The sequence below is a fragment of the Myxine glutinosa genome, chromosome 5 (genome assembly GCF_964187855.1).
Source record: "Myxine glutinosa chromosome 5, kmMyxGlut1.1, whole genome shotgun sequence".
NCBI lineage: Eukaryota > Metazoa > Chordata > Myxini > Myxiniformes > Myxinidae > Myxine > Myxine glutinosa.
Window position 1 is genome coordinate 166,373,024 of NC_136265.1, and position 25,487 is coordinate 166,398,510.

General features: G+C 45.0%; 1 protein-coding gene across 1 annotated transcript in view; it reads right to left on the bottom strand.

The window, feature by feature from the left end:
- Positions 1 to 25,062, bottom strand: part of GET3 (guided entry of tail-anchored proteins factor 3, ATPase) — a 54,999-nt gene extending 29,937 nt beyond the window's left edge. The window contains exon 1 of the mRNA XM_078777427.1: positions 24,912 to 25,062. Within this exon, the coding sequence (XP_078633553.1) occupies positions 24,912 to 25,062 (151 nt within the window). The remainder of the gene's footprint in view (positions 1 to 24,911) is intronic.
- Between the last annotated feature and the right edge of the window lie 425 nt (positions 25,063 to 25,487).

Below are 25,487 nucleotides of genomic sequence, written 5' to 3' on the forward strand. Positions count from 1 at the left end.
GATTGATGACGTTTTCACGAAAGGCGGTAATTAAATAATACGCAATATCGACTGTGGTAACGAGACTTGCATTTTTATCAAGGGATTAATAGATGGGAGGTTATCCACCACCCAAGTGTGCCTTTCCAATCACGTGATGGTCTCGACCCAATCACAGGCGAGTGTGGGAAAATTCCGACTCGCCCACGCCAAAGTATCTATGGAAACGTGAAAAAGGACATTCTAATTTGCTCTTGCAAGTCAAGATGACCTTTGTGTCCCAAAAAACACGCGTACTCATGGCCTAGAAGCGTGCTCGACAAACACCACCTTTTAGGGAAAAACACCTCTGGTATTTCACATGGACAATCAGCATCTTATCCATGAATTTTGGACCCGATAACAAGGATATGGTACATGGAACATTTTTATGGTAAAATAATTACAACGGAGCAGGATAACCGTTAATTTCTGGAATACGAAATTTTAAGGTTATTTTTAGAGAAGCCATTGCTATGTGGATTAATACAATGAATGTTGACAGACTGACAGGTGCTCATCAGTACCTTGCATGTCCATGAATGTGATTTTTTTCTAAACCTGTCATGTCATGTCCCGTGCCATGTGAACCCTAATGCCACCAAACAGCAGCTTAAACTCCTCCACAATTTCCTCACCTCTAACATCAACATTAGACATGTTTCTAAACATTGCAGCCAAATGAACTCCAGTAAATCAGAATGTTGATTGCGCAAAAGGAGGAAGACCTCAGAATCAGAAGAAAAGGTGGAAGACCACCCCCCTCACCCATCCCCCTTCCCACGCCTCCTCCCCCCAAGCCCTCTCCCTCCCACAGATCTCCCGATGTCCCTGCTCTCAAATGTTGTACTTCTGTGCTTCCCCCTCTCTCCCCATCTTGTCTCCCGCTCCCTTTATTTTGTCCTATGTGTCCGTTTTTTTTTTGTCATTGATGTTAGCTCTTACACGAGCCTCGATCTTGTATACAAAAAAAACAAAAATAAAATAAAATAAAATGTTTCCATTTGGTTAGAGGAGATTTTAGCTGGCGTTGTCTTTTCATGAGCAAACTTTTAAAGGCCATCCTAAGTTGCCCCTGAGGCCTGAGGGCATTGAGTCAACTTCAACGTGAGGACTAGTGTGACAGGTAGACAAAAATATGAAGAGCAGGTAGACAGTTTGTAGCTGGGCCGAGACTCAAACCCAGACTAGATGGCTCATAGGTGAGTACGCATACCTAGTCTCGGCTCTATGTCCAGGCTATCCTGCCATCCCCTAGGATTTCTAATCAGAACCGATGGAATGTGGATGAGAATGCCACTTTAGATTTCAGGAGTGGATTTTGAAGGCTACGTATACAACAACAACAACAACAACAACAACAACTTGTTTTAAAGGGCAAGATCATATTCAACGCTCATTTCATGCAGGGCACCGGCAGAACACACAATATCGCTAAATCAGACCGAGATGAGATCAACAGAGCGTGTCAGCATACTTACACACACATAAAGGTCATGTCCTAAAAGAAAAACCAATAATAACAACAAGAGTTAATTATGCATGAATGAAGAATAAATAAAACATACAAAAACTAGAACACCACTCAGTAGAGCGCATACTCCCGCCGTGGGTCAAGTTGGAATAATACGTTTTGTTTAACATCCCCTCTCCCCAAAACAATAAATGAAAAAGGAAGTAGGCCCTGTCAGAGAATTTATTTTGATATATCTCGGAATTAGAGGAGAAAAACATCATTTAAGAATTAGAATAAAAGCTTTAATGCAGTAAAACAGAAAAAAAAATTCCCCAAAAAATTCCTGGATCCGGAATAATATCCTGAGCTTCACCAAAAACGAATCAATTCTTCCTTATCCCAAGGGCAATCATCCCACCAACCTTCATCCAAATCCGTTCAAACTTTTCCAGATATCTTGTTCACAAACACACGAACATAAAAACACACATATGCACACACACACACACACGGACGGACGGACACGATCGAATGCATTACTCCCTGGCAGGAGTAAAAAAAAAAGAGCAATCTGAGATTGCAGACCCTCGCCAGGACTTGTTTGTGTGGTGTATTTTGTGTGGTGTTTATTAGCTGCCGGCTGTGTTTGTGTGGTTTATTGACGATGTAGATTTATGTTCAATCCAATATGGCTGCCGAACCACGTGACCTATGACATAATCTTACTATAATTCACCAAATGTCCGTCTGTTTGTCCGTCCGTCCATTCCCAGGTACCGCAAAAACGGCTGAACAGATCGCAACGATATTTTGGGTGGGTAATCCTGGGACCCCCTGGAGTAAAATAGGCTATATTGTTTTTCCAATTTTCCAGTTTTTCCAAACATGATGGAATAATATTTACCAATATTAACAGTGATGCGGCTTTTATTGAAATTCTACAAATACTGTTTAGATTTTGATGAGAATTATGAACCTGCCGCGAATGCGGAAGTGGACAGATTAGGGCAATGAGCTGGTTTGATAATCCCAATACAAACGTCATTTAAAACAGTATTTTTTTAAAGTCCCAATGATGATTGCAATTGAGTGAATACAATTACGATTTTGAATTCGGATTTTTCGATTTCGATTTCGGATTCGGATTTTTTCGAGCCAAGAAGGCTGCAAAGAAAGAGGTAGCAAAGGCGCAGGAGGCATGTAGGAAAATGTTCGGAGAATGCTTGGATTCGGAAGAGGGTCAGAGAGCAGTATTCAGGATTGCAAAGCAGATAGCGAAAGAGAGGTGTGATGTGATGGGGGTGAGTTGCTTGAAGGATGAAGTGGGACAAATCGTTGTGGACCCAGATGGGATTTTTTTTTTTTTTTTTTTTTTTTTTGTATACAAGATAGAGGCTCGTGAAAGAGCGAACATTAATCACACAGAAAGACAAACAGACACATAAAACAAATAACATCGGGAGCGGTAGACAAGATGGGGAGAGAGGGGGCAGGACAAAAACACAACATTTGAGAGCAGGGACCGAGAGACATGGAGACATCGAGAGATCTGTGGGAGGGAGAGGGCTTTGGGGGGGAGGCATGTGAAGGGGGGGCGGGGGGGGTGGGAGAGGTATAAACATATGGACACTGCCAGGACTTCCAGGAAAGAAGTTGGAATTTCAAACAAGGTGGATCTGGGGTGAATTAGTGGGGATAGAAAAGATCAAGGTTTTGGATGGGGGAAGATAAGAGATGGTGGTGAACAGCTGTTTTAAAGACCTGGAGGGAGGAGTGGGATTGAAGGGAGTGTGGGAGTTTGTTCCAGAGGTGGGAGAAAAGAGGAATGAAAGAGTGAAGGTGAGCAGAAAGCCGAGATTTCGGCAGTTTAACCATCAGAGGGTTGCTGGCAGATCTTGTGTAGGAATATTTGGGGGACAGAGCACAGAGAGAGCTGGGGGAGCAAGGCCGGAGAGGAGTCGGTAGAAGACAGAAAGACCACCTACCTGCCTGCGGTGAGTGAGTGAAAGGCCCTCAGAGGTAGCTTCATCGCGGGAGATTCCAATGATTTTGAAAGCTTTGGATTCAACAGCGTGAAGCCGGGCCAGGTGTGAGGCAGGAGCACCAGCCCATAGGGGAGAACAGTATTCCATTGAGCTGCGGATGAAAGCCTTGTATGTGGTGAGGAGCTCAGGTGTGCCGAGGAAGGACTTCGCACGACGGAGGATGCCCAGTCGGCGACTGGCTTTGGAGGCCAGCTTGGAAATGTGGTTTTCCCAAGAAAGATCATGGCAGATAGTGAGACCCAAAAGCTTGAGCGACAGAACTTCTTGGAGAGGATTGTTGAGAAAGTAGATGGGAGGGTTGTCCAGTCGATCTTTTCGGAGAGACATAGTAAGAGAGTGAGATTTGTCAGGATTGAAAGACATGTTCCACTTGTTTGACCAGTCTGTGATTTTGTCCAGGTCTTCAGAGAGTGAGGAGGCTGCAGACTGCCGATCTGAGGGAAGAGGAATGGAGCGGCAGAGAGTGGAGTCATCAGCAAAGAGATAGAGAGGATGTTCCAGAGAGTCGGAGAGATCATTGATAAAGACCAGAAAAAGCACAGGGCCCAGCACACTGCCTTGGGGAACTCCAGCCTGAACAGGAAGGGGAGATGAGAGAAATCCATTTAGGGCCACACGTTGACTACGACCAGAGAGGAAGTCCGCAAGCCATGCATGGAGATTTCCATGGATACCATAGGAGGAGAGTTTGGTGAGCAGAGCTGGGTGCCAGACCGTATCAAAGGCACGTGATATGTCAAGGGAGACAGCTCTGATTTCCTGTTTGGCATTGAGGACCTCCATCCATTGTTGAGACAGCAGAAGCAGCATGTCCAGAGTAGAGTGACCTGGTCTGAAACCAAATTGATGATCAGAGATCAAGCCATTGGAGAAGAGGAAAAAAGGAAGAGGAATTAAAGGAAGATGGAAAAGATATATGGAAATGCTGTTGAATACAGAGAATGAATGGGATGGCACCAGAGAGAGTAACCCAGTTTTAGGACCAGCAGAGAAGATAATTGAGAATGAAGTTGAGGCAGCGATAAAAGCAATGAAGAGTAGAAAAGCGGGAGGGCCGACGGGAGTTGTGGGAGATATGTTGAAGGCAGCAGGAAGTTGGGGTGTGAAGAGAATGACAGAGATCTGTAATCTGGTGGTGAAAGAAGGCCGCATTCCAGTGAATTGCGAACTGAGTACCCTCATCCCTCTATACAAGGGGAAAGGTGACCCTCTGGAGTGTGGCTCGTAACGAGCGATAAAGTTATTGGAGCATGGAATGAAGGTATTGGAAAGGGTGTTGGAGAGGAGGATAAGGAAGAAAGTGAAGATCGACGAAATGCAGTTTGGATTTATGCCAGGAAGAGGAACGACAGACGCGCTTTTCATTGTGAGGCAGTTGCAGGAGAAGTACATGGAGAAGAGGAAGGAAGTTGTTTCTTGGGTTTGTTGATCTGGAGAAAGCATTCGATAGGGTTCCACACGAAGTATTGACATGGGCATTGACGAAGTTCGGAGTGGAGGAATGGTTGATCAGAATTGTGATGGCAATGTACAAAAGAGCGCGCACAGCTGTAAGGACGAAGGACGGGAACAGTGGTGAGTTTGAGGCGAAGGTGGGAGTGCATCAGGGGTCAGTACTAAGTCCACTACTATTTGTAGCTGTGATGGAGGTGCTGGCTCAGAACGTAAAGGAGCCTTTACCGTGGGAGTTGTTGTATGCAGATGATCTGGTGTTGATTGCGAAAAGTATGGATGGACTGAAGGAAAAGATGAACAAGTGGAAGGAATGTATGGAGACAAAAGGTCTGAAAGTGAATATCGGAAAGACGAAGGTGATGATGGCAGGTGGTAAAGCATGTGGTGAGGTGGAAAGAACTGAGAAGTGGCCCTGTGCTGTGTGCAGGAAGGGTGTCGGAGTGAACTCCATTCAATGTACAATGTGTGCTGAGTGGGTTCATCAAAAATGTAGTGGTCTGAGAAGGTCATTAACCAGTGTGGCAGCTACATTCAAATGTAAGGTGTGCACACAGAGGGAGCTGCAGATGGAGGAAATGTTGAGTTGGATCTTGGAGACGGCATGAAGCTGGAAGGTGTGAAAACATTTTGCTACCTCGGAGACATGCTGAATGGAGAAGGTGGATCAGACTCGGCAACGGTTGCTAGAGTGAGATGTGCATGGCAGAAGTTTCGGGAACTAAGTGGCATGCTGATGAGGAGGGGAGTGTCGTTGATGCTGAAGGGAAAGGTGTATGCTGCATGTGTGAGAAGTGTTATGATTTATGGGAGCAAGACATGGGTAATGAACGTAGAGCAGCAACGAAGGCTGGAAAGGGTGGAAATGCGAATGGTTCGATGGATGTGCGGAGTATCGTTGAGAGAGAGGAAGACAAATGATGAATTGCGAAAGATGATGGGAATAGAGCCTGTGATTGATGCTGTGAAGAGGAACAGGTTGAGATGGTTTGGTCATGTGTTGAGGAAGGATGAAAGTGACTGGTTGAGAAGAGTGATGGAAATGAATGTAGAAGGAAGTAGAGGACGGGGAAGACCGAGAAAGACTTGGTTAAAGATGGTGGAAGAAGAAATGCGGGCAAGGGGGTTAACAAAGAGAGATGCAGAAAATAGGGCAAAGTGGAGAAGATTGTCATGGGGACCGCAAGGCTAACCCCCGCTCTAGCAGGGAAAATGGCCTTAAAATGCATGTTGTTGTTGTTGTTGTTGTTGTTGTTGTTGTTGTTGTGTATTCACCCAACCATACGGAACTTACCATCAGGATTTTAATATTTGTTTATGTCACGAATGTTGTGAAAAGTTTATTTTTTTTATTAATGCTATTTAATTTGTGATTTGGGTTTTGCTGTTTGGAATTAAAAAAGAGATATCGAGTTCAAGTGAATGACGAAATGCAGTGACGGTCTCTACTTTCTAAACGTGAAATTTGTGGATAGCCATATGCAGATTCACCATTGACTGAGAATGGAACAAACGTATCCGTTTGTTTGCGAACGGATACGTTTTTCATGGAAGTCCTTCACGAACTTGCTGTCCACGTCTGACGTGCGACTGAAGGTGCTACAGGAATGTGGAATTTATTGGTTTCATGCTTTAGCATTCGCCGTTTCTGCATTGTCTGTTTGCTTCTGGCCTACCACCCATGCGTAGCATGGGTATCTCACTAGTCATACTGCAATTCACCAAATATCTGTCTGTCTGTCTGTCTGTTCCCAGATACCGCAAAAACGGCTGAACCGATCGCAACGAAATTTTGGGTGGGTAATCTTGGGACCCCCTGGAGTAACATAGGCTATATTGTTTTTCCAATTTTTTTCCCCAATTTTTCCAATTTCCAATTTTCTAATTTTCCAGTTTTTCCAAACACGATGGAATAATATTTACCGATATGAACAGTGATTTGGCTTTTAATGAAATTATACAAATACTGTTTAGATTTTGATGATTTGCGTGTGATATGATTTAACGGATGTTTATATAAATCGTTTAAAATAAAAAAGCCTTCAATTTCTGATATTTTGCCTTTTCATTTGGGCCTCCCAATTGAAGCCCCGCCCGCAGGGCAGGTACCATTGCTTGTCAATTTAATTATCCTATGCAATTTTTGTGTAGATCCTGCTCAAGTAATTTCAAACAAATCGGATCAAGTGTTTTACTTGTCTGATTATGATATCATAAGGGACATCATCATGAATATATGTTGTTCCCAATGGGGAGTACTTGACAATGAGTCAGGATTCAATTTTTTCTATCGAGCGGTTTTGGAGATTTTCGGTTTTTCCAAGATGGCGCACATGCAAGGTGACCTATGACGTCATAAATATCATTAAAAAAATTATACAGGAGGAGGTGCTCCTATGCAGAAAATTTCTAGGCAATTGGACCAATGGTTGCAGAGAAAAGCATACTCGTGTTCTGTGCGGACAAAGAAACAGACAGACAGACAAAAAAGAAACATGTGCAGACCACGATACTTGCAATATCCCCAAAAACAAATTTGGCCATTTTGAATTCCTATACCAACCCATTTTCTGTATGTTAATCCGACGTGTGTGAACACCGCCCATCGCTTCGCTGAATATGGACAAGTAGGGAATGATGTTATGATTCAAAATTGTAATCTTTCTATAATTCATCAAATGTCTGTCCGTCTGTCTGTCTGTCCATCCGTCTTTTCCCAGGTACCACAAAAACGGCTGAACCAATCGCAACGAAATTTTGTGTGGGTAAGCCTGGGACCCCCTGGAGTAAAATAGGCTATATTGTTTTTCCAATTTTTTCCCAATTTTTCCAATTTTCCAGTTTTTCCAAACACGATGGAAAAATATTTACCGATATGAACAGTGATGTGGCTTTTATTGAAATTCTACAAATACTGTTTAGATTTTGATGATTTGCGTGTGATATGATTTAACGGATGTTTATATAAATCGTTTTAAATAAAAAAGCCTTCAATTTCTGATATTTTGCCTTTTCATTTGGGCCTCTCAATTGAAGCCCCGCCCATAGGGCGGGTACCGTTGCTAGTATCATTAAATTGCTGGATATCTTCATTCAGGCACATTTGAAATGGGATGCACATGTCAGTTCCATTGATAAAAGATCTAACAGTCGTTTTCACATGATTCGGAAGTTAAAATACCATTCCCTCCCAAGCAATGATCTTGTAACCATTTTTACATCTTTTGTTCGTCCCATATTGGAATACGGAGATCCTGTGTGGTCGAGCGGAATCACAAAGCAGTGTAAAGTGGTTCAATTTGTTCAGAAAAGGGCTTGTTGACTTATTATTGGCTCAAACTACCATAGTTACTTGGTTGCTTTACGTGATTGTGGTCTGGAGTCACTTGAGAAGAGACGTGAGCAACTCTGCTGTTCTTTCGCGAGATTGCTTCCACATTCCAAATTTCAACACTTGTTACCTGCAGACAGATCTCACAGTGGATATTTGCAACGAAACTTTAAACAATTAACCGAGTTGAAATGCAGAACAACACGATTCAAGAATAGCCCAATGGCATTCCTCATCCGTACAATGAACAAATTAGAGTGCTTGCTAAACTTGGAACTTTGGTGTGGTGTGAATAGTCAAATTACTGCTAAATTGTATTTTTTTGATGGTGTTCTTTTATTTTGCCTCTGCCGACAAAGTCGCCGGAGGCATTATGTTTTCGGGTTGTCTGTCCGTCCGTACGGGCTAAACCTCGTTTTTCTCAGCAACCACAGAAACTTTCAGGGTCGGAGTGACACCCATACAGAATGTTTTTATGATGATTGTGATGTCATAGGTCACGTGGTATGGCAGCCATCTTGGATTAAACGCAAATAATTAAAAAATATTTCTCGGAAACTGTTGAATGGAAAAATTTGAAACTTCACACATTGTCAAGTACTCCGAATGGGGAACAAAAGCATTATAATGATGACATCATAGGTGATGTGGTATACCAGCCAAAAATGTTTCAATCAAATTCCTTATCCTAAAAATCTGAAACTGCCATGCACATGATGTATGACCATTTGTATTGAAATCTTAAATTTATGACATCATAGGTCACATGGTTTGGCAGCCATATTGGATTGAAGGAAAATATTAAATAATTATATCTCTGAAACCACTCACCCTATCGATGCGAAATTTTACAAATATCATCTAACAGCACTGTTGCATTTAGTTTGAAAATGATTATGTCATAGGTCACGTGGTTTGGCAGCCATCTTGGATAGAAAAACGAACCTTATCCGATCAACACGAAACTTCACAAACGTGATCAACTACCCATTCATATGCAGAGTGATGAATCTACCTGTTGTGGGACTATTGGCGACACAGTCGCATTGTTATAGTTTTTATTTTACATTGGTGCTCCTTTTACTGTCATTTTTTGTATTCGTTTTCATTTTATTGTATTTTATATATTACTAGCCGAATGCACCCGGCGTTGCCCGGGTTCTTTTTGAATGAATTTACTACTATAATTCAGTTTTTACTCACGGCCGTAGAAGATTGACTACTAAAATTCAGCTCAGCTTTTAATTGTGAAATGGGCCCAGCCTGGCCGAGGCGGCCTCGACCGGCCTCACCGCCTAGCTTATAACCTTCCCGGGGCCCGTCCCGACATTTTTTGTTTCAGAGGTTTCCTCCTATTTTTCACCGTTCAGGAGATTAGCGCGTGCAGACAAACAAACAAACACACAAACAAATAAACAAAAACTTTCTTTTATATATATATATATATATAGAAGATAATTCGTTGCCATTTTATTGCATCGTTGTATTTTACTTGTTGAATTCATCAATTGTGAAACTTTCCTCAATTCTGCCTCTAGCCACGATGGAAGTGGAATTGAAATTAACCTTTATTATTATTATTATTATTATTATTATCCTCTTTTCCAGTTTTATGGCGTCTCCAGAGCCGCGGGGCTCCAGATACACGACAAGTGCCCAAAAATAATGGCGATGGACGAAGGACCCTGAAGAGTTTAAGTAATCGATAGCTGAGTTTCTCTGTAATGCTTTCCGAGGTCGAAGAAGAATAATTATCAGAAGAAAACTTTCTCCATAACATTTTCAGAGTTTGAATAAAAGGTTTCTCTAATATGCAAGAAAACAAACACGACATAATGGCAACAACACCGAAGCTTTTCGTGCTGTACTCTTAAAGGCGAGTCACAGCAAAGAGACCGGAAGAGATGAGAACTAGTGCATTTATAAGCACTAGAATATAAGACCCATCGCTTCGCTGACGGGAATACCAATCTTTGCTGCAATGGATAATCTATGGGGGAAGAAAAAAAAAGGATTCCTGGGAGATCCTGCTTTCCGTGCAGGGATAACCAACGTAACGTGTTGGCATTTGCAGTTCTGACACGCGTGTGTCCATGTACCCATACAAATAAAAAATAATTTTTTTTTAGATCACAAACATTCCCGGAAATTACCCGAATCAACCGCAGTTGGATTTATTGAAATCCGTTAATCCGTTCTCAAGTTATAACACGACAAACAAACAAACAAACAGACAGACACGGCTCCTTTTATAATATAGATGTCGAAGTAATCGTGACACTGATTGGTTCATCAGTCATGACGTCATTGGTGTTCTGAAATAGTTATAGTTTGCCACATGGCACGTGCCATATAAAGGGGCCATTTATATGCCCCTGGAATTTTTCCCAACAATGTCGCTTCTTTTCTATAGTTTGCCACATGGCATGTCCCATATAAAGGGGCCTTCTCTATGCACCTGGAATTTTTCACAAGATGCATATTAAATTTGAACAAAAAGTATTTGTTCATCGTACAAGACTTTATTCAAGACGATATAAAAGACTTGAAAAAGTAAGGGGAAAAAAATTATTCAACCCAGATGGGATTCAAACGCACAACCCCCAGTTTGGGAGTCTGATATACAGTCACGTGAAAAAGTAAGTACACCCCATGTAAAGTTTTGACTTTTTCAACATATTTCAACATACAGCTATTTGATCTTCATTTCAACAATATTGATAGATAAAGGTGACATAATATAACAAATATCATGAAACGTTTACATTTTGTCGTCCATTGTATAATTTAAATAAACATAAATGCAAATTTCGCATGTGGAAAAAGTAAGTACACCCTTGGCTCTAATAGGTGGTATTGCCCCCTTTGGCAGAAACAACCTCAAGTAGGCGTTTCTTATAACTGTCTACCAGTCTCTGACATCGACTGGGAGAAATTTTTGCCCACTCCTCCATGCAGAATTCTTTCAGCTGTGCGATGTTTGAGGGGTTTCTTGCATGCACAGCTCGTTTCAAATCCCCCCACAACATCTCGATGGGATTTAGATCCAGGCTTTGACTTGGCCATTCCAGAACCCTCCATTTCTTTCTTTTCAGCCATTCCTTGGTGGATTTACTGGTATGTTTAGGGTCATTGTCATGTTGCACGGTCCACCTTCGTTTGAGCTTCAACTTTCCGACAGATGGCCTCACATTATCCTCAAGCATTATCCTCACATTATCCTCTGGTACAATGAAGAATTCATAGTGGATTCTATGATGGTGAGCTGCCCAGGCCCTGATGCAGCAAAGCTGCCCCAAACCATATTTCCACCGCCATGCTTTACAGTTGGTATCAGGTTCTTGTGGTCAAATGCTGTCTTTGGTTTTCACCAAACATGTCTTCTGGTACTGTGGCCAAATAGCTCTACCTTTGACTCATCTGTCCAGAGCACATTGTTCCAGAAGTGCTGGTCTTTGTCAAGGTGTTCATCAGCAAACTTTAGTCTTGTCCTGATGTTCTTTCTGGACAGCAAAGGTTTCTTCCTGGCACACCTCCGATGTAGATCAAATTTGTGCAGCCTCTTTCTAATGGTAGACTCGTGCACTTTGACATCACCAGTGGAAAGAGATACCTGTAGGTCCCGTGATGACATTCTGGGGTTCTTAAAGACTTCTTTCAGCATCTTGCGGTCTGCTCTCGGGCTGAACTTGCTGGGGCGGCCTGGCCTGAACAAGTTGGCAGTTGTTTGGAATCTTCTCCACTTGGAGATGATCTTCCGGACAGTCGAATGATTGATTTCAAATTGTTTGGAGATCTTTTTGAATTCCTTGCCAGACTAGTAGGCATCTATAACCTTCTTTCTGAAGGCCTCAGAGAGATCTTTTGATATAGGCATGGTGACGCCACACACTTCAACAACAAAAAGCAAACCAAACGAAATGTCTGAGGTTTAAATAAGACAGGTTCCTCCGAGATCCTCTCTGACGATGTTCTAATCATTTGCACCTGAGCTGGTGCACCTGATTCTAATTTTAGGTATTTGAAGTAGTGATAAATGTAGGGGTGTACTTACTTTTTCCACATGCGAAATTTGCATTTATGTTTATTTAAATTATACAATGGACTACAAAATGTAAATGTTTCATGATACTTGTTATATTATATCACCTTTATCTATCAATATTGTTTAAATGAAGATCAAATAGCTGTATGTTGAAATATGTTTTAAAAAGTCAAAACTTTACATGGGGTGTACTTACTTTTTCACGTGACTGTATGTGTACTCTGAGAATAAGGCAGATCTAAATCAATGAATAAACACAGAAGAAATATGTCGTGCATCGCACCACATTTGCGAAATCCCAAAAATAAGTTGTTGACATTTGGCTTATGTTGACCTCAAAAATAATTGGTGGTTGAATTCAGTCATCTGATATGTAAATCCTCTTCAAATTTCAAGTCAATCAGATGAAAATTGACGGTTTCCGAAATGCCATCTTAAGTTTTTGACCTTTGGCCTATGTTGACCTTTTGGCCTATGTTGATTTCAAAAGTAATTGGTGGTTGCATTCAGTGACCTGAAATATAAATCCTCTTTAAATTTCAAGTCAATCGGATCAAAATTGAGGATTTTAGAAGTCTGACAAAGTTGTTGACCTTTAGCCTATGTTGACCTTTTGACCTCAAAATCAATAGGCTTCTTGCTACCATTTGGTGGAGTTTCGTAACGATCAGTTTAAAATATTGTGACCTGTAGGCGATTGACATACAAACAGACAAACAGACAGAGACAGAATAACACACAAGACCAACCAATATACTTGAAAAATCTTCGATTTTCGCAACAAACGAACAGCCAAACAGACAGAGGTGAAAACATAACCTACATCCACCTTCAGTGGCGGAGGTAATTAACCTCACTACAGTATGTGTGGAGTTAATCCCTCCACTAGTCTCGTGTACTGTCAGAACGGCACAATTACCTGTACAGCATCAGCTTCCCAATCACTGTGTAATGACGTCATCAGTAATGTACAACAAGGGGACACTACCACCCTTCATGAATGTATCACGAGTGCTTGGCCACCCTGGAAGTGTTAAAAGGGGGTCACGTGAATGAAAATTTGTCACGAGCCCTTCACAGCAGATGCAGTGTCCCCAAATCTCCCTAACTGGAGGAGTATCACCATAGTGCGGATTGTGGACACTAAATGCAAGTCTCGCAGAAAATGTTCCATCTAACCACACCACTCCTCTTGGTCACACCTTCGACACCAACCAGGGCCTCTCAAGATCCACCCAAACCACTCCCCATCCTTAACCACGCCCATAGCTATCCTAATGGGAGCGCAGGCTCTCTTGCTGGAGATGTTTATTCATAGCTCGCCCCCGCCGTCTTCACGAGCCATCTGGAGCACGGCGAGGGTGGGGTATGGGGGGCAGGAGGGGGCTACGAGGCGTAAAACGCAGTAGGTTCACAGAAACGAGAACACTATTTGCAGCTTTGAGGTGTACTGTGCCAGATGTTTGTCTGGTGGCAGGGGATGATTAAACGAATTAATGACGAGCCTTTGGGAATGAAGGACAGACAGTATGTAGCTGCGAGAAAACCAGGCGCTCCATTACACGGCACGGGCACAGGCAAGGAAGGGGAGCGTAACCTTGCTGTATCCAGAGGTCCCCCTCCCGACATCCTTCCCCAAGACGAGCTCAAATCATGCCTTATATCCTTTGGGAGCTGCCATGAGAGCTCAGTGGTATGCACACTTGCCTTTTGCTGTCTAGCCTGGGTTCGAATATCAAACCAGATATAAACTGTCACCCTGGTGTTTTGCATGCGGGGGACCCCATCCATGCGGGGGTCGACGACAAAGATCCCATGGTGTCTCACGAAAGGTCAGGCAGAAGAAATTACAAATCCATGCTAAACTGGGCAGGTAAAAAATGGTCTGGTCTTCTTGGACCTCCATCAACACCAGGTTACACTGCTAGCTAACTAATGTGGATGTCGTATGGGCAGCAGTCCTCCGCTACAAACAAAATGGCAACCATGATGAAGATATCCTTCAGCGCTTACCCTTTTCACGGTCCCTTCGACATATTCTGTTGATACCTAACATGAAACTGTGCCGCCTGCCCCACCAACGCTCCATACCATGTGCTGCTCAAAAGGCAACCCTCCAGCCCCTCCCCTGCCTGTTTAAATGCTACCACCAACTGGCAGCCCTGATCCTTCTGCTGTAATTCCCTCACGAGTCAATCCTATCCAAGATGGCTCCAGTAAGGTGTCTGCACTCATGCCAACCAAATGAACATGAGATAGTAACATAACCGACGATCGACGTGATGGAATTTAAATATATTTCAGAAAAAAAAAAAAGTGCAAAGGAGTTGATGAAACGACACCTGCTTCTCGCAGCATTCCCCTGTCCCTGGTACAAGTGTGTGCTTCGCTGTCTGCATCCTTTGAAACGTAATGGCAAAGCAGATGTCCTGCGAGTTGTGCAACTCGATGAAAATCGTTGCATTACAAGTCTGCATTCAATGGGAAATGATTGGGATCTTTTACAACCAATCATCTCCACTCACTTGAGGAGTGAAGGTGACACAATTCCACATTCATTAAACCATTAAGGTCCGAAAACATGACTGTTATCACTTGGCTGCAAATGAAAATCTCTCAAGATCACTGGGCATCCTATGTCTTGCTAACACACCCCTAACCCTTAAACACCGACAAAAACATCGTTGTACGTGCCATACTGTATACACCGTGGCTGGCAATATGGCATGCAGGTATGCACACTCACCTCGAAGCTGTGAAAACTGGGTTCGAATCTCATAGCTATAAATGTCCTCCTGGTATTCCACAGGCAGGGGGTGATTCATCCATGTGTGTGCCATCCCTCGGATCGATGTTAAACTGGGCATCCCATGTCCCGGCATTAGTTGGTGGACGCTAAAGCTCCCATGGTCTCCTTCGCAAAGTGTCAGCGAGCTATCGCCGGCATGCTGGTCGAATTCCAAATTTCTGCCATAACTACTGCTGGGTAGGCAATGGCAACCCACCCAGGATCATTCTTGCCAACAAACTGATCTGTAACTTGGTACATCAGAATACGCATACCGGATGAATATACAGACTTGGCATTTAATATGGAATATATATTTTTTCTTGACTTGGGTTTACTTTCTTAACTTAGTATATCAATCTGGTGAATTTCTTTTACACTTTGGTGATTTATTTGTTAAAAGAACCATGTTACTGATTGTCTGTCGCAGCAAGACGCCAACAACAGGATTATATCACAGGTGGCGTGGCAAAATGTACGGACAGGTGCATTTGATGATTGGCTTCACAGTCGGGTATACAAGGGTTGTTGCGTTCAGTATTAGTGGAAAACAACTGCTGCACGTCTCCAAAAGTTATTGCCGCTTCCTCTGGAGATGGTCCGTCAACTCGACAATGCCTTTTGTCATGGAGTGGTGGCTTTACGAAATTACGGCATGAAACAGCGTGCCATTCCTCGGCAGTATGGCATCACTCAAGGTCAGGTGTCAAAGATCCTGAAACGAAATGCTCAGAGGGGTGTCCCTACTCCAATACCGAGGCCAGGACGTCCCCGCAGAACCACAAGGAGGGATGATCGCCAGCTGCACCGGTTAGTCCGCAATGGCCGTACCAAGTCAGCTAATCAGCTTCGGGCTGAGTGGCAGCAACTGACAAATGTGCCTGTATCCAGAAGGCTAGTCAACCAACAACTGGTTCAAGCAGGCTATCGTGCCAGGCGTCCCCTGAGAAAGCCACGCCTGACCAGACAACACCGCCAGCGCCGATTGCAGTGGGCCAGAGAGCACCGTCAATGGCAGCTAGGACACTGGAATCACGTGACCTTCAGTGACGAGTCTAGATTTCTGGTCTATCGTCAAGATGGCCACGTCCGAGTGTGCAGACAAGTGCATGAAACCTACAACAAAGATTGTATAGTGCCAAGAGTCCAAGCTGGAGGTGGTGGGGTGACCGTTTGGGCTGCTTTTCATGCAGGGGGCAAAACTGACCTGGTTGTTCTGAATGGAAACCTGAACCAGTTCAAGTACAGGGCCATTCTGGAAGAAACATTGCTTCCATTTGCTCGTGCCGCCTTTCGAGGAAACTTTGTCTTCCAAGATGACAACGCACGGCCTCATCGTGCTCGCATGATCCAACACTTTCTTGCTGACCATGGTGTAGAGCATATGGAGTGGCCTGCCATGTCCCCGGATATGAATCCGATAGAGAACTTGTGGGCAGAATTAACGCATCAAATCGACCACTTGGACCAGCAGCCGACCTCTGTGCATGAATTGCAGCAGGCTATTGTCACTGCATGGCAAGCGATTCCTGTCCAAACCTTGGCAAATCTCGTGAACAGCATGCTTCAACGTGTATGTGCTCTCCTGAATGCTCATGGGGGTCACACAAAGTACTGAACTGTAATTTTACTGTCCGTAATCCCAGTCGTAATTTAACTTTTGTTTTTGTTAAAAAATTTTTTGGCTGATGTGCAAAATAAAGAGATACTTCTGGAAAACGTACAGAAGTTTAACACAGTACTGTCCATGAATTGAGTTCGATATCAGTTTACATCACTTTCAAGGATCAATTTATTTGTTTCAAAATGTCAAATGTGGTTTTTGTTTCTTTTAAAGGTCACATTAACAAAATCTAGAATAATTTCAACATAATTCCAATGAACTTTTGGTTCTAAGACATCTTGAAAAGTAAGTTGACCCCCACAAAAAAAAAATTCCATATTAAATGCCAAGTCTGTAATACTTTGAGCTGCTTCCTTCTCCATGCATGTGTTTTTGTCCCATTACGTCCTGATCCGTTCAGTGTACTAGCTCTTCCATGAGCCGAGACTCTGAATAGTAATAAATAAAAAAAACCAGGATTATTCACGAGGTGAGGAAAGCATGAGATAAAGACACCACACTGTAATCACCAATATTGTAATCACTGCTGTGAGAGGTGAGGAAAGTATGTGATTTTTCGGCATCACCTAGATGGACCGTTGTTTGCTGACACAGATAGACACGATAAACAGACATGAATAACGATGCTGGGAAAATGGTCACACCCATTTGGTCAGTGCCGTGAACATTCGACTAATGAATATTGCTGACATAGCTACAGCCACTGACATTTGGGCTTCCGCCCTCCGGTTTTGCCAGCGAGGTCGTGTGTTTTCCAAGCTCTCCACGCGACCAAAGTTAAGAATTTTTGCCATTTGTATTTTTGGCAAAACTGTATTTTTATTTTACGGTGTGAGTGCCCACTGTGTGTTTCTAGTTAGATATCGGTGTAAATCGTGCATACCTGTGTAAAATCGTTGGTTGGTTCCTGCCGCGTTTTTCAGGACTGGTTTTCCAGTCCTCGAAGCTTTGTTGTCTCCTCTCTGCTATCGTTTGTGGTCCATTTACTTTCGTTCTCTCCCTGTTTTTTCCAGTCTTTTTTTCACCCCATACTTCCCCGAACACCTCACCCTTTGTTTAAATTCTTAATTCAAAAAAAAAAAAAAAAATTCAAAAAAAATATGTATAATTTCCTTCTCTCCCTGTGTACGTTCGTTCTTCGCCCACGTGTTTTGCCCCACCCGTTTTTTTCTCCCCTTCCTTCATAACTCAATCCTCTCCAGCCGACACCTTTCCTTTCCAATTCCAGTTCTCACCATACTTCTTTCAACTCGATTCTTCTTCCTCTGATCCACTTTCACCGAACCTTCAACAAAAAACACATTAACGAAGAAATTAAAAAGTAGGCCTCTCCTCCCGAATCAACACATTTGCTTATACACCTCCCTGTTCCTTCGCTCTCTGCTCTCCTGGCTGTCAATCTCCTATTCTTCTGTTCCTGCTTCTGAACCTGTGCTGGAATCCTCAATCCCCCTTAGGAATCCTTCATGCCCTCATTTAGGGAATTCCCCGAGATAGTTTTCACGGTTTAGTTTAAAAACGCTTAAACTTTCCCCTGAAGTGTTGTATTCTGTTGTATATTATAACACACTTTTCTTCTTCTTCTTCTTCAAAAGGTTGTTTTCGATTTGCTCACCAAATCTCCATTTCAAATAAAAATTCAATCTCTTACAGTTCTTCATTCCTACATTCCCTAAACTCACCTGCATTCCACCCCTCCTCCAACGTTTTCAAATGTATCACTGACTCCAAAAATCACAAGAAACTCATTTTGCAATTAATGTTCGTTTTCCATGAATCGTCCAACACTTTCTAAAATCCAAACTCACCCCTCCCCTCCTAAACCCCCCCCTCCCTTTCAAATCTCCCCCCTTGCCCATCCCCTCCTAAATTCCCCCTCACCCCTCCCCTCCTAAATTCCCCCCTCACCCCTCCCCTCCTAAACTCCCCCCACACCCTCCCCTCCTGAACTCCCCCCTCCCCTCCTGAACTCTCCCCTCCCCTCCTGAACTCCCCCCTCCCCTCCTAAACTCCCCCCTCACCCTCCCCTCCTAAATATCCCCCCTAACCCCTCTATTTCAAAACTCCTCCTTCCCCCCTCCCCTTCAAATCTCCCCACCCTCCATTTTTCTCCAATTCTCCCCTCCCACCCCTCCTCAAAGCGTCCTCCCTGCTTCCTCTCCCTTCCAACCCTTACCTCCATCTCCTCCAACCTTCTTCCTCGCTCTGCCCCTCCCCCCCACACCCTCTCAAACAAAACCTCACTGTTCCTCATCCAATCACCATCAAACCTTTTGTCCTCCTCATCCTTCCCTTTATCCTAGCTCTTCTGAAATCTCTGACACACTATCAACAGCTCTCCCTACCTCCTCCTCTTCCTCATCTTACCCTACCCCTAACCTCCCCTGTACCAATGCTCCCCCTGCATCTTCCTTAACGGTATGGACCTCAAACCTGATTGACCTCTCCATACAGGTTGCTTCTGACAAACGAGACTTGATCTGCTGAACAGAAACCTTCCTTCTTCAAGATGTCTCTGATTCCTTAATATCTCTTCCTGGTTACTCCCTCCTCCGGTATGATAGACCTGAGCCTCGTCCTGGAGGTGGGGTTACTATCTTTATCAAAAACTATTTTCCTCACTCTCCCTGCACTGCCCTCTCTCCACCTCACCCCAGGAGTACCTCTGGCTACGACTTCCCCTTCGCTCCCACCTTTTGTTAATATGTGTGGTGCACCGTCCACCAAACAGTGATGACTCCATCTACATCTCTGTCGGATAACATGGACCAACTTCTATCTACTCATCCCAACTCTCTCTTCCTCATATGTGGTGATGTCAACTGTCATCATGCCAGCTGGCTGGGTGTGGGTACCTCTCTCACTAGCCATGGCACCTCAGCATAGGACTTCTGCGACTCACTGGGACTGACACAATCTGTCAATTTCCTGACCAGGATATCAGTCAATGGAGTATCTTCTCTTCTAAACTTGGTTATGACAAACTTCCTTGCAAATGTCTGCTGCTCTTCTTCTGCTCCAATCGGTCCATCTGACCATATGCTTGTTAAAGGGGACATCTCTCTGGCCATTCCCAGAGAGCGTCCTCAGCGCCGACAAGTCTGGCATTTCACTCGGGCTAACTGGCACGGTCTTCAAGCCGTCATCAATCATCTGGACAGGTCTCCCATCACAACTGCCTCTACTGCCTCTGACATCAACTCATCGTGTGAATTCCTCCAAAGTAAACTGCGCCCTCTCATGCACAGATTTATCCTATCTCGACCTCAGTTGTCATACCCTTCCTCCCTTCCATGGTACACGGAATCTTGTGGTGAGGCAGTTGCCGTGAAGCAACTTGCCTTCGCCTCCTGGAAGGCAAATCCAAAGGAAGGCAATCTCATTTCCTTTCACTAAGCTCAGAACAAGTGTGTCTACCCTCAAGAGAGCCAGGAAACAATATCTCTCTACTCTCAAGCGTGAACTCTCAAACCTGTCTCCCTCTTCCAAATCCTGGTGGCGTCTTGTCAAATCTGTATCTGGTGTTTGTTCGCCCTCCATCCCCTCCCTCACCTCAAATGGCTACACAGCTGACTCCGTACATGAAAAAGCTGAATGCCTCAACTCTGTTTGCCTCAAAATCTTGTGTCCCAAACCCGTCTCTCTCTGAACACACCATACCCAGTCGTACCCAGCTGCTCCTGGACTCTGTGTCCTTCTCTCCTGACAAGGTGGAAAAGTTTGTGTCAAACCTCGACTCTGATTATGCAACTGGACCAGACGGCATCAGCCCACAGGTCATAAAATCCTGCTCTGCCGCTCTTTCACACCGTCTCTCTGTACTCTTCACCCTCTTTTGCTCAAGGTCATCTGCCATCACCTTGCAAAAAGAGATCCTTGCAACTACAGACCAATCAGCCTGCTCCCAATCATCAGCACTGTCATGGAATCCATCATTGCTTCAGACATCAATGATCTCTCCGACTCTGGAAAATCCTCTCTATCTCTTTGCTGATGACTCCACTCTCTGCCGCTCCATACCTCATCCCTCCAATCGGCAGTCTGCAGCCTCCTCACTCTCTGAAGACCTGTACAAAATCAGACTGGTCAAACAAGTGGAACATGTCTTTCAATCCTGACAAATCTCACACTCTCACGATGTCTCTCCAAAAAGACCGCCTGGACAACCCTCTCATCTACTTTCTCAACAATCCTCTCCAATAAGTTCTGTGACTCAAGCTCTTGGGTCTCACAATCTGCCATGATCTTTCCTGGGAAAACCACATTTCCAAGCTGGCCTCCAAAGCCAGTCGCTGACAAGGCACACTCCGTCGTGCGAGGTCCTTCCTTGGCACACCTGAGCTCCTCACCACATACAAGGCTTTCATCCGCAGCTCAATGTTATACTGCTCTCCCCTCTGGGCTGGTGCTCCTGCCTCACACCGAGCTCAGCTTCACGCTGTTGAAACCAAAGCTCTCAGAATAATTGGAATCTCCCAAGATGAAGCCAACTCTGAGGGCCTTTCACTCACTCACCGCAGGCAGGTTTGTGGTCATTCTGTCTTCTACCAACTCCTCTCTGGTCTAGCCCCCCCAGCTCTGTCTGTGCTGTCCCCCAAATACTCCTACAGATCGCAAAAGATCTGCCAGCAACCCTCTTCTGGTGAGACTGCCAAAAAGAAAGACCCTCTGCTCACCTTCACCCTTTCATTCCTCTTTGCTCCCACCTCTGGAACAAACTCCCTCACTCTCTTCAATCCCATTCCTCCCTCCAGGTCTTTAAAACAGCTGTTCACCACCATCTCTTATCCTCCCCCATCCAAAACCTTGATATTTTCTGCACCCGTTAATTCACCCCAGATACACTTTTCTGAAATACCGACTTCTTTCCTGGTCCGAGCTGTGTCCATGTGGTGTTTACCTCTCCCACCCCCTCCCCCTTCCCACCCTTCTCCCGATGTCCCTGCTCTCAAATGTTGTACTTGTGCGATTCCCCCCTCTCTCCCCATCTAGTCTCCCGCTCTCTTTATGTCTTATGTGTCCGTTTGTTTGTTTTTGTCATTAATGTTAGCTCTTATACGAGCCTCGATCTTGTATACAAAAAAAAAAAAAATAATGAAAAAAATAAAACCACACAAATGATATTTATTCTAGTCGATACAAGAAAAAGTACCCGACCCAGTGCCGGGAAAAGTGAGTTAATATATCAATTTAAATTACTTCATGGACTTAAAAAAAGGTTAATTGTGTTACACAATTCTCCTGGTTTGACTTGACCAGTTTGACTCCTGGTTTGATGACAGAGCTCTGAGCGACTTATGCCCACCGCAAAATGCAAAATGATGGGGCAACATCGGGCTGCTGAGGTTGGATTTGTCTAAAAAGAGTCTATCAACTCAGGTATGGCAGATCAACGTGGGACGACCGATACTATCTCAACAGGATAGCAAAGCCTGCTCGCAAAATTATTGGGTGCGATCTGCCTTTCAACGAGTTCCTGTACTCCAGTGGAGTAGCGAAAACAGCGAAAGCCATCGTCCGATATGAGTTCCAATCAGCACACGACATTTTAAAACTTCTCCGTTCGGGTAAACACGATCATGCCATCCAGACCAACTGTAATCACTTGCACGACAGCTTTTACCCAACTGCAATCCGCACCCTCAATGAATCAGTGTCTAAAGTTGTGTGAGCATCTAATATTATGGCAGATAGGTGCAGGAATTGTGCCTTTGATGATACAAGCATGGCATTTGGCACAGTCAGAGTATGTCCTAAGAAAGATATTTGGCTATAGGGCCATCGCAGATTTGTCCTTTGATGAAAAATTGCCATTGTTGCCACAGATGCCCCTGCTCTCAAATGTTGTTTGTGTCCTTCCCCCTCTCTCCCCGGAACAGTCGATAAAACATAAAATCCTCCCCCCACATGCACACCCCTCCACACATACACACACACACCCCTCCACACATACACACACATCCAACCCCCCCCTCCTCCACACACACACCCCAACCCCCCCACCTACACACATATCCACCCCCCCCCCCACACACACCCACCCACACACACACAAACACTCCCACACCCCTCCCCCCACACGCACACCCCTCCACACATTCACACCCTTCCACACATTCACCCCCCCCCCCCACACACACACACACACACACACACACACACACATCCCCCCCCCTACACACACACACACACACACACACACACACACACACACACCCCTCCCCCCACACGCACACACATATCCACACAAACGCACATCCCCTTCCCCCCCAACCCCCAAGACACATCCCCACACACACATCCCCCCACACAACCCCCCCCCCACACACACACACATCCCCACACACACACACACATTCCCCCTACCACCCCCCACCCCCCCCCCCCACACACACACACACACAAACACACATCCCCCCACCCCCAACACACACACACACACACACACACACACACACACACACACACACACACACACACACACACCCCTACCCCCCACATGCACACCCCTCCACACATACACACCCCTCCACACATACACACACACACCCCTCCACCCCTCCACACACACACACACACACACATCCAACCCCCACACCCACATCCACATATACACACACACACACACGGCATCGACCATACAGGGCAGGGCCCGGCGCGGATCGTGCACGGCGGTTCTTGCAAAACCGTCGCGGCAACGATCCCCGCAGGTCCCTGCAGCACACAAAGCGCCCGACGCGCCGAGAGCTCGCATCGGCTATACGTCGGCCTAAACGCTAACCGAGTGCGAGAGTGAATGCACCAACACATGCTCTCTCAAGTGAGAACTGCGTTGATGCCTGGGTTGGTTGCACCCCCACATGCACACCTCACGACCCACTCTTCACTCGCACACCCAGGCATCCCAGCGCCTCCCACACACTCACTACACTCTGTTATGGCATGCTCATGCATTCTCTCCTCTTACACACTCAGGTGCACACCACTCAGGCGCACTCACGCCTTCCACACACTCCATCGCCATACATCCTCACGCACACTCCGGCGCACTCTCTCTTGTTACATCCTCTAACAACCACAGGTGTGTACTTGCCCGGTACACACCCAATCACCACCGCACACCCTCGCGCACACTCCTTTGTTACATCCCCCGTAACACTCCCGGGTGTGTACTCTTGCACACACCCACTCAGCGCACTCTTACCCATGGGTGTGCACTCTTTTGCACACCCAATCACGTGCTCTGGAGTGCATCCTCTCTCACTCTCTTCCAACGCACACTCTGTACCGCATTCATCACACATACACTCCGATGTGCATTCACTCTCGCACTCGGTAACACACTCGCGCTCTGGCGCCGTCCGCACACGCGTGCCATTCACCTTCTCACAGCGCACAAAGGACCTTCCACGAACGCCCGGGTGACGTCACGATCCCAAGCGCGCGAAAAATCTTTTCGTGCCAAACACTTTCGCGCCAAACCTTTTCGTGCCATACACCACCCTACTCACCTTGGGGATCCTCTTCTCCGTCACCATCTGCAAACTTTCATTGGGGTTAGGCAGCACGACATCACGATGCGAATCCAGACTTTGTGTGCATTCCATCTTATTCTACCGTGATACATGTACTAACTCTGCTGTCTCCTCAACCCCAATTTCCATTTTAATTCTTTCCTCAACGACCGCTGGTGCTAATAAAATTTGTTTTTCCAATTCAGCGGCCGTCGGCTTTTTCACACCCCGTGTCGCTATTTCTATCCTGGTCCAGTTACCTGCGCCTCGCTCTGGCTCGCTTCCCATGTGCTCCTCAAGTTGCGCTACCTCGTCGCATACCAATGGGACCCACCCGCTCGACCTGCGGTCTATGTCTTTCCCGATATTTTTTATTTGGCCACCCACTTTGTTTTCAAAATTATTCAACCCGTCTTTCGTTTCTTCCATTTGATTCTCTTGGGTGGCCATCCTGTTTTCCAACCCCACTAACCCCTCTTTCATTTCTTTCATTTGGCCACCCACGTCCTCCAATTGGCCCCCCAATTTGCTTTCTAATCCCCCCAATTTGCTTTCTAATCCCCCAATTTGATTTCCCAATTGCTCCCCCTGAGCTTTCATCTCATCCTTTTGCGTGTCTAATTTTTCCGTCAATTTACCGAATTCCTCTCCCACATACGCCCTGAATTGCATCATAAAAAGGCCTATATCTATTGGCACTGCGGGCTCGGCCCTTGCCACTGCGTGCGAGGTGCCGCCATTTTGTTCCTCTGCTACCTCCACTGCTGTACCCTCATCGGCTTCCTCCATTGCTAACTGTACTTCCCGGGGGTCCTGGGTTGGTTCTAACCCCTCTTCTATGTCCCCATTTTCCCCCACCGGCATCCGACCGCCTTGGGTATCCATGGCACGATTTAATTTGGATGTTATTACTAAATTTGGGGCGCTCGTAATTTTGACCAAATTTGTCCAAATAAAATTAAAAATTTGGTTCAGGTGTCAAATCCGATCCGTGATCCTAGCTGTTAACTAAAAACTAAACCCAATTCTAGCGGTTGTGGTCATGCCACGTTTACCCAATGGAGGAAATGACTAAAACGGTCGGACCAAGAGGAAAAGGAATAACACAGGAATTTATTACCAATTTGTACACTAAGAAGAAGAGGAAGAAAAGTAATGTACAGTGAAGAGGAAGAAGCAGATACACAGGGCAGCCTTATACAGTCTTGTACTTA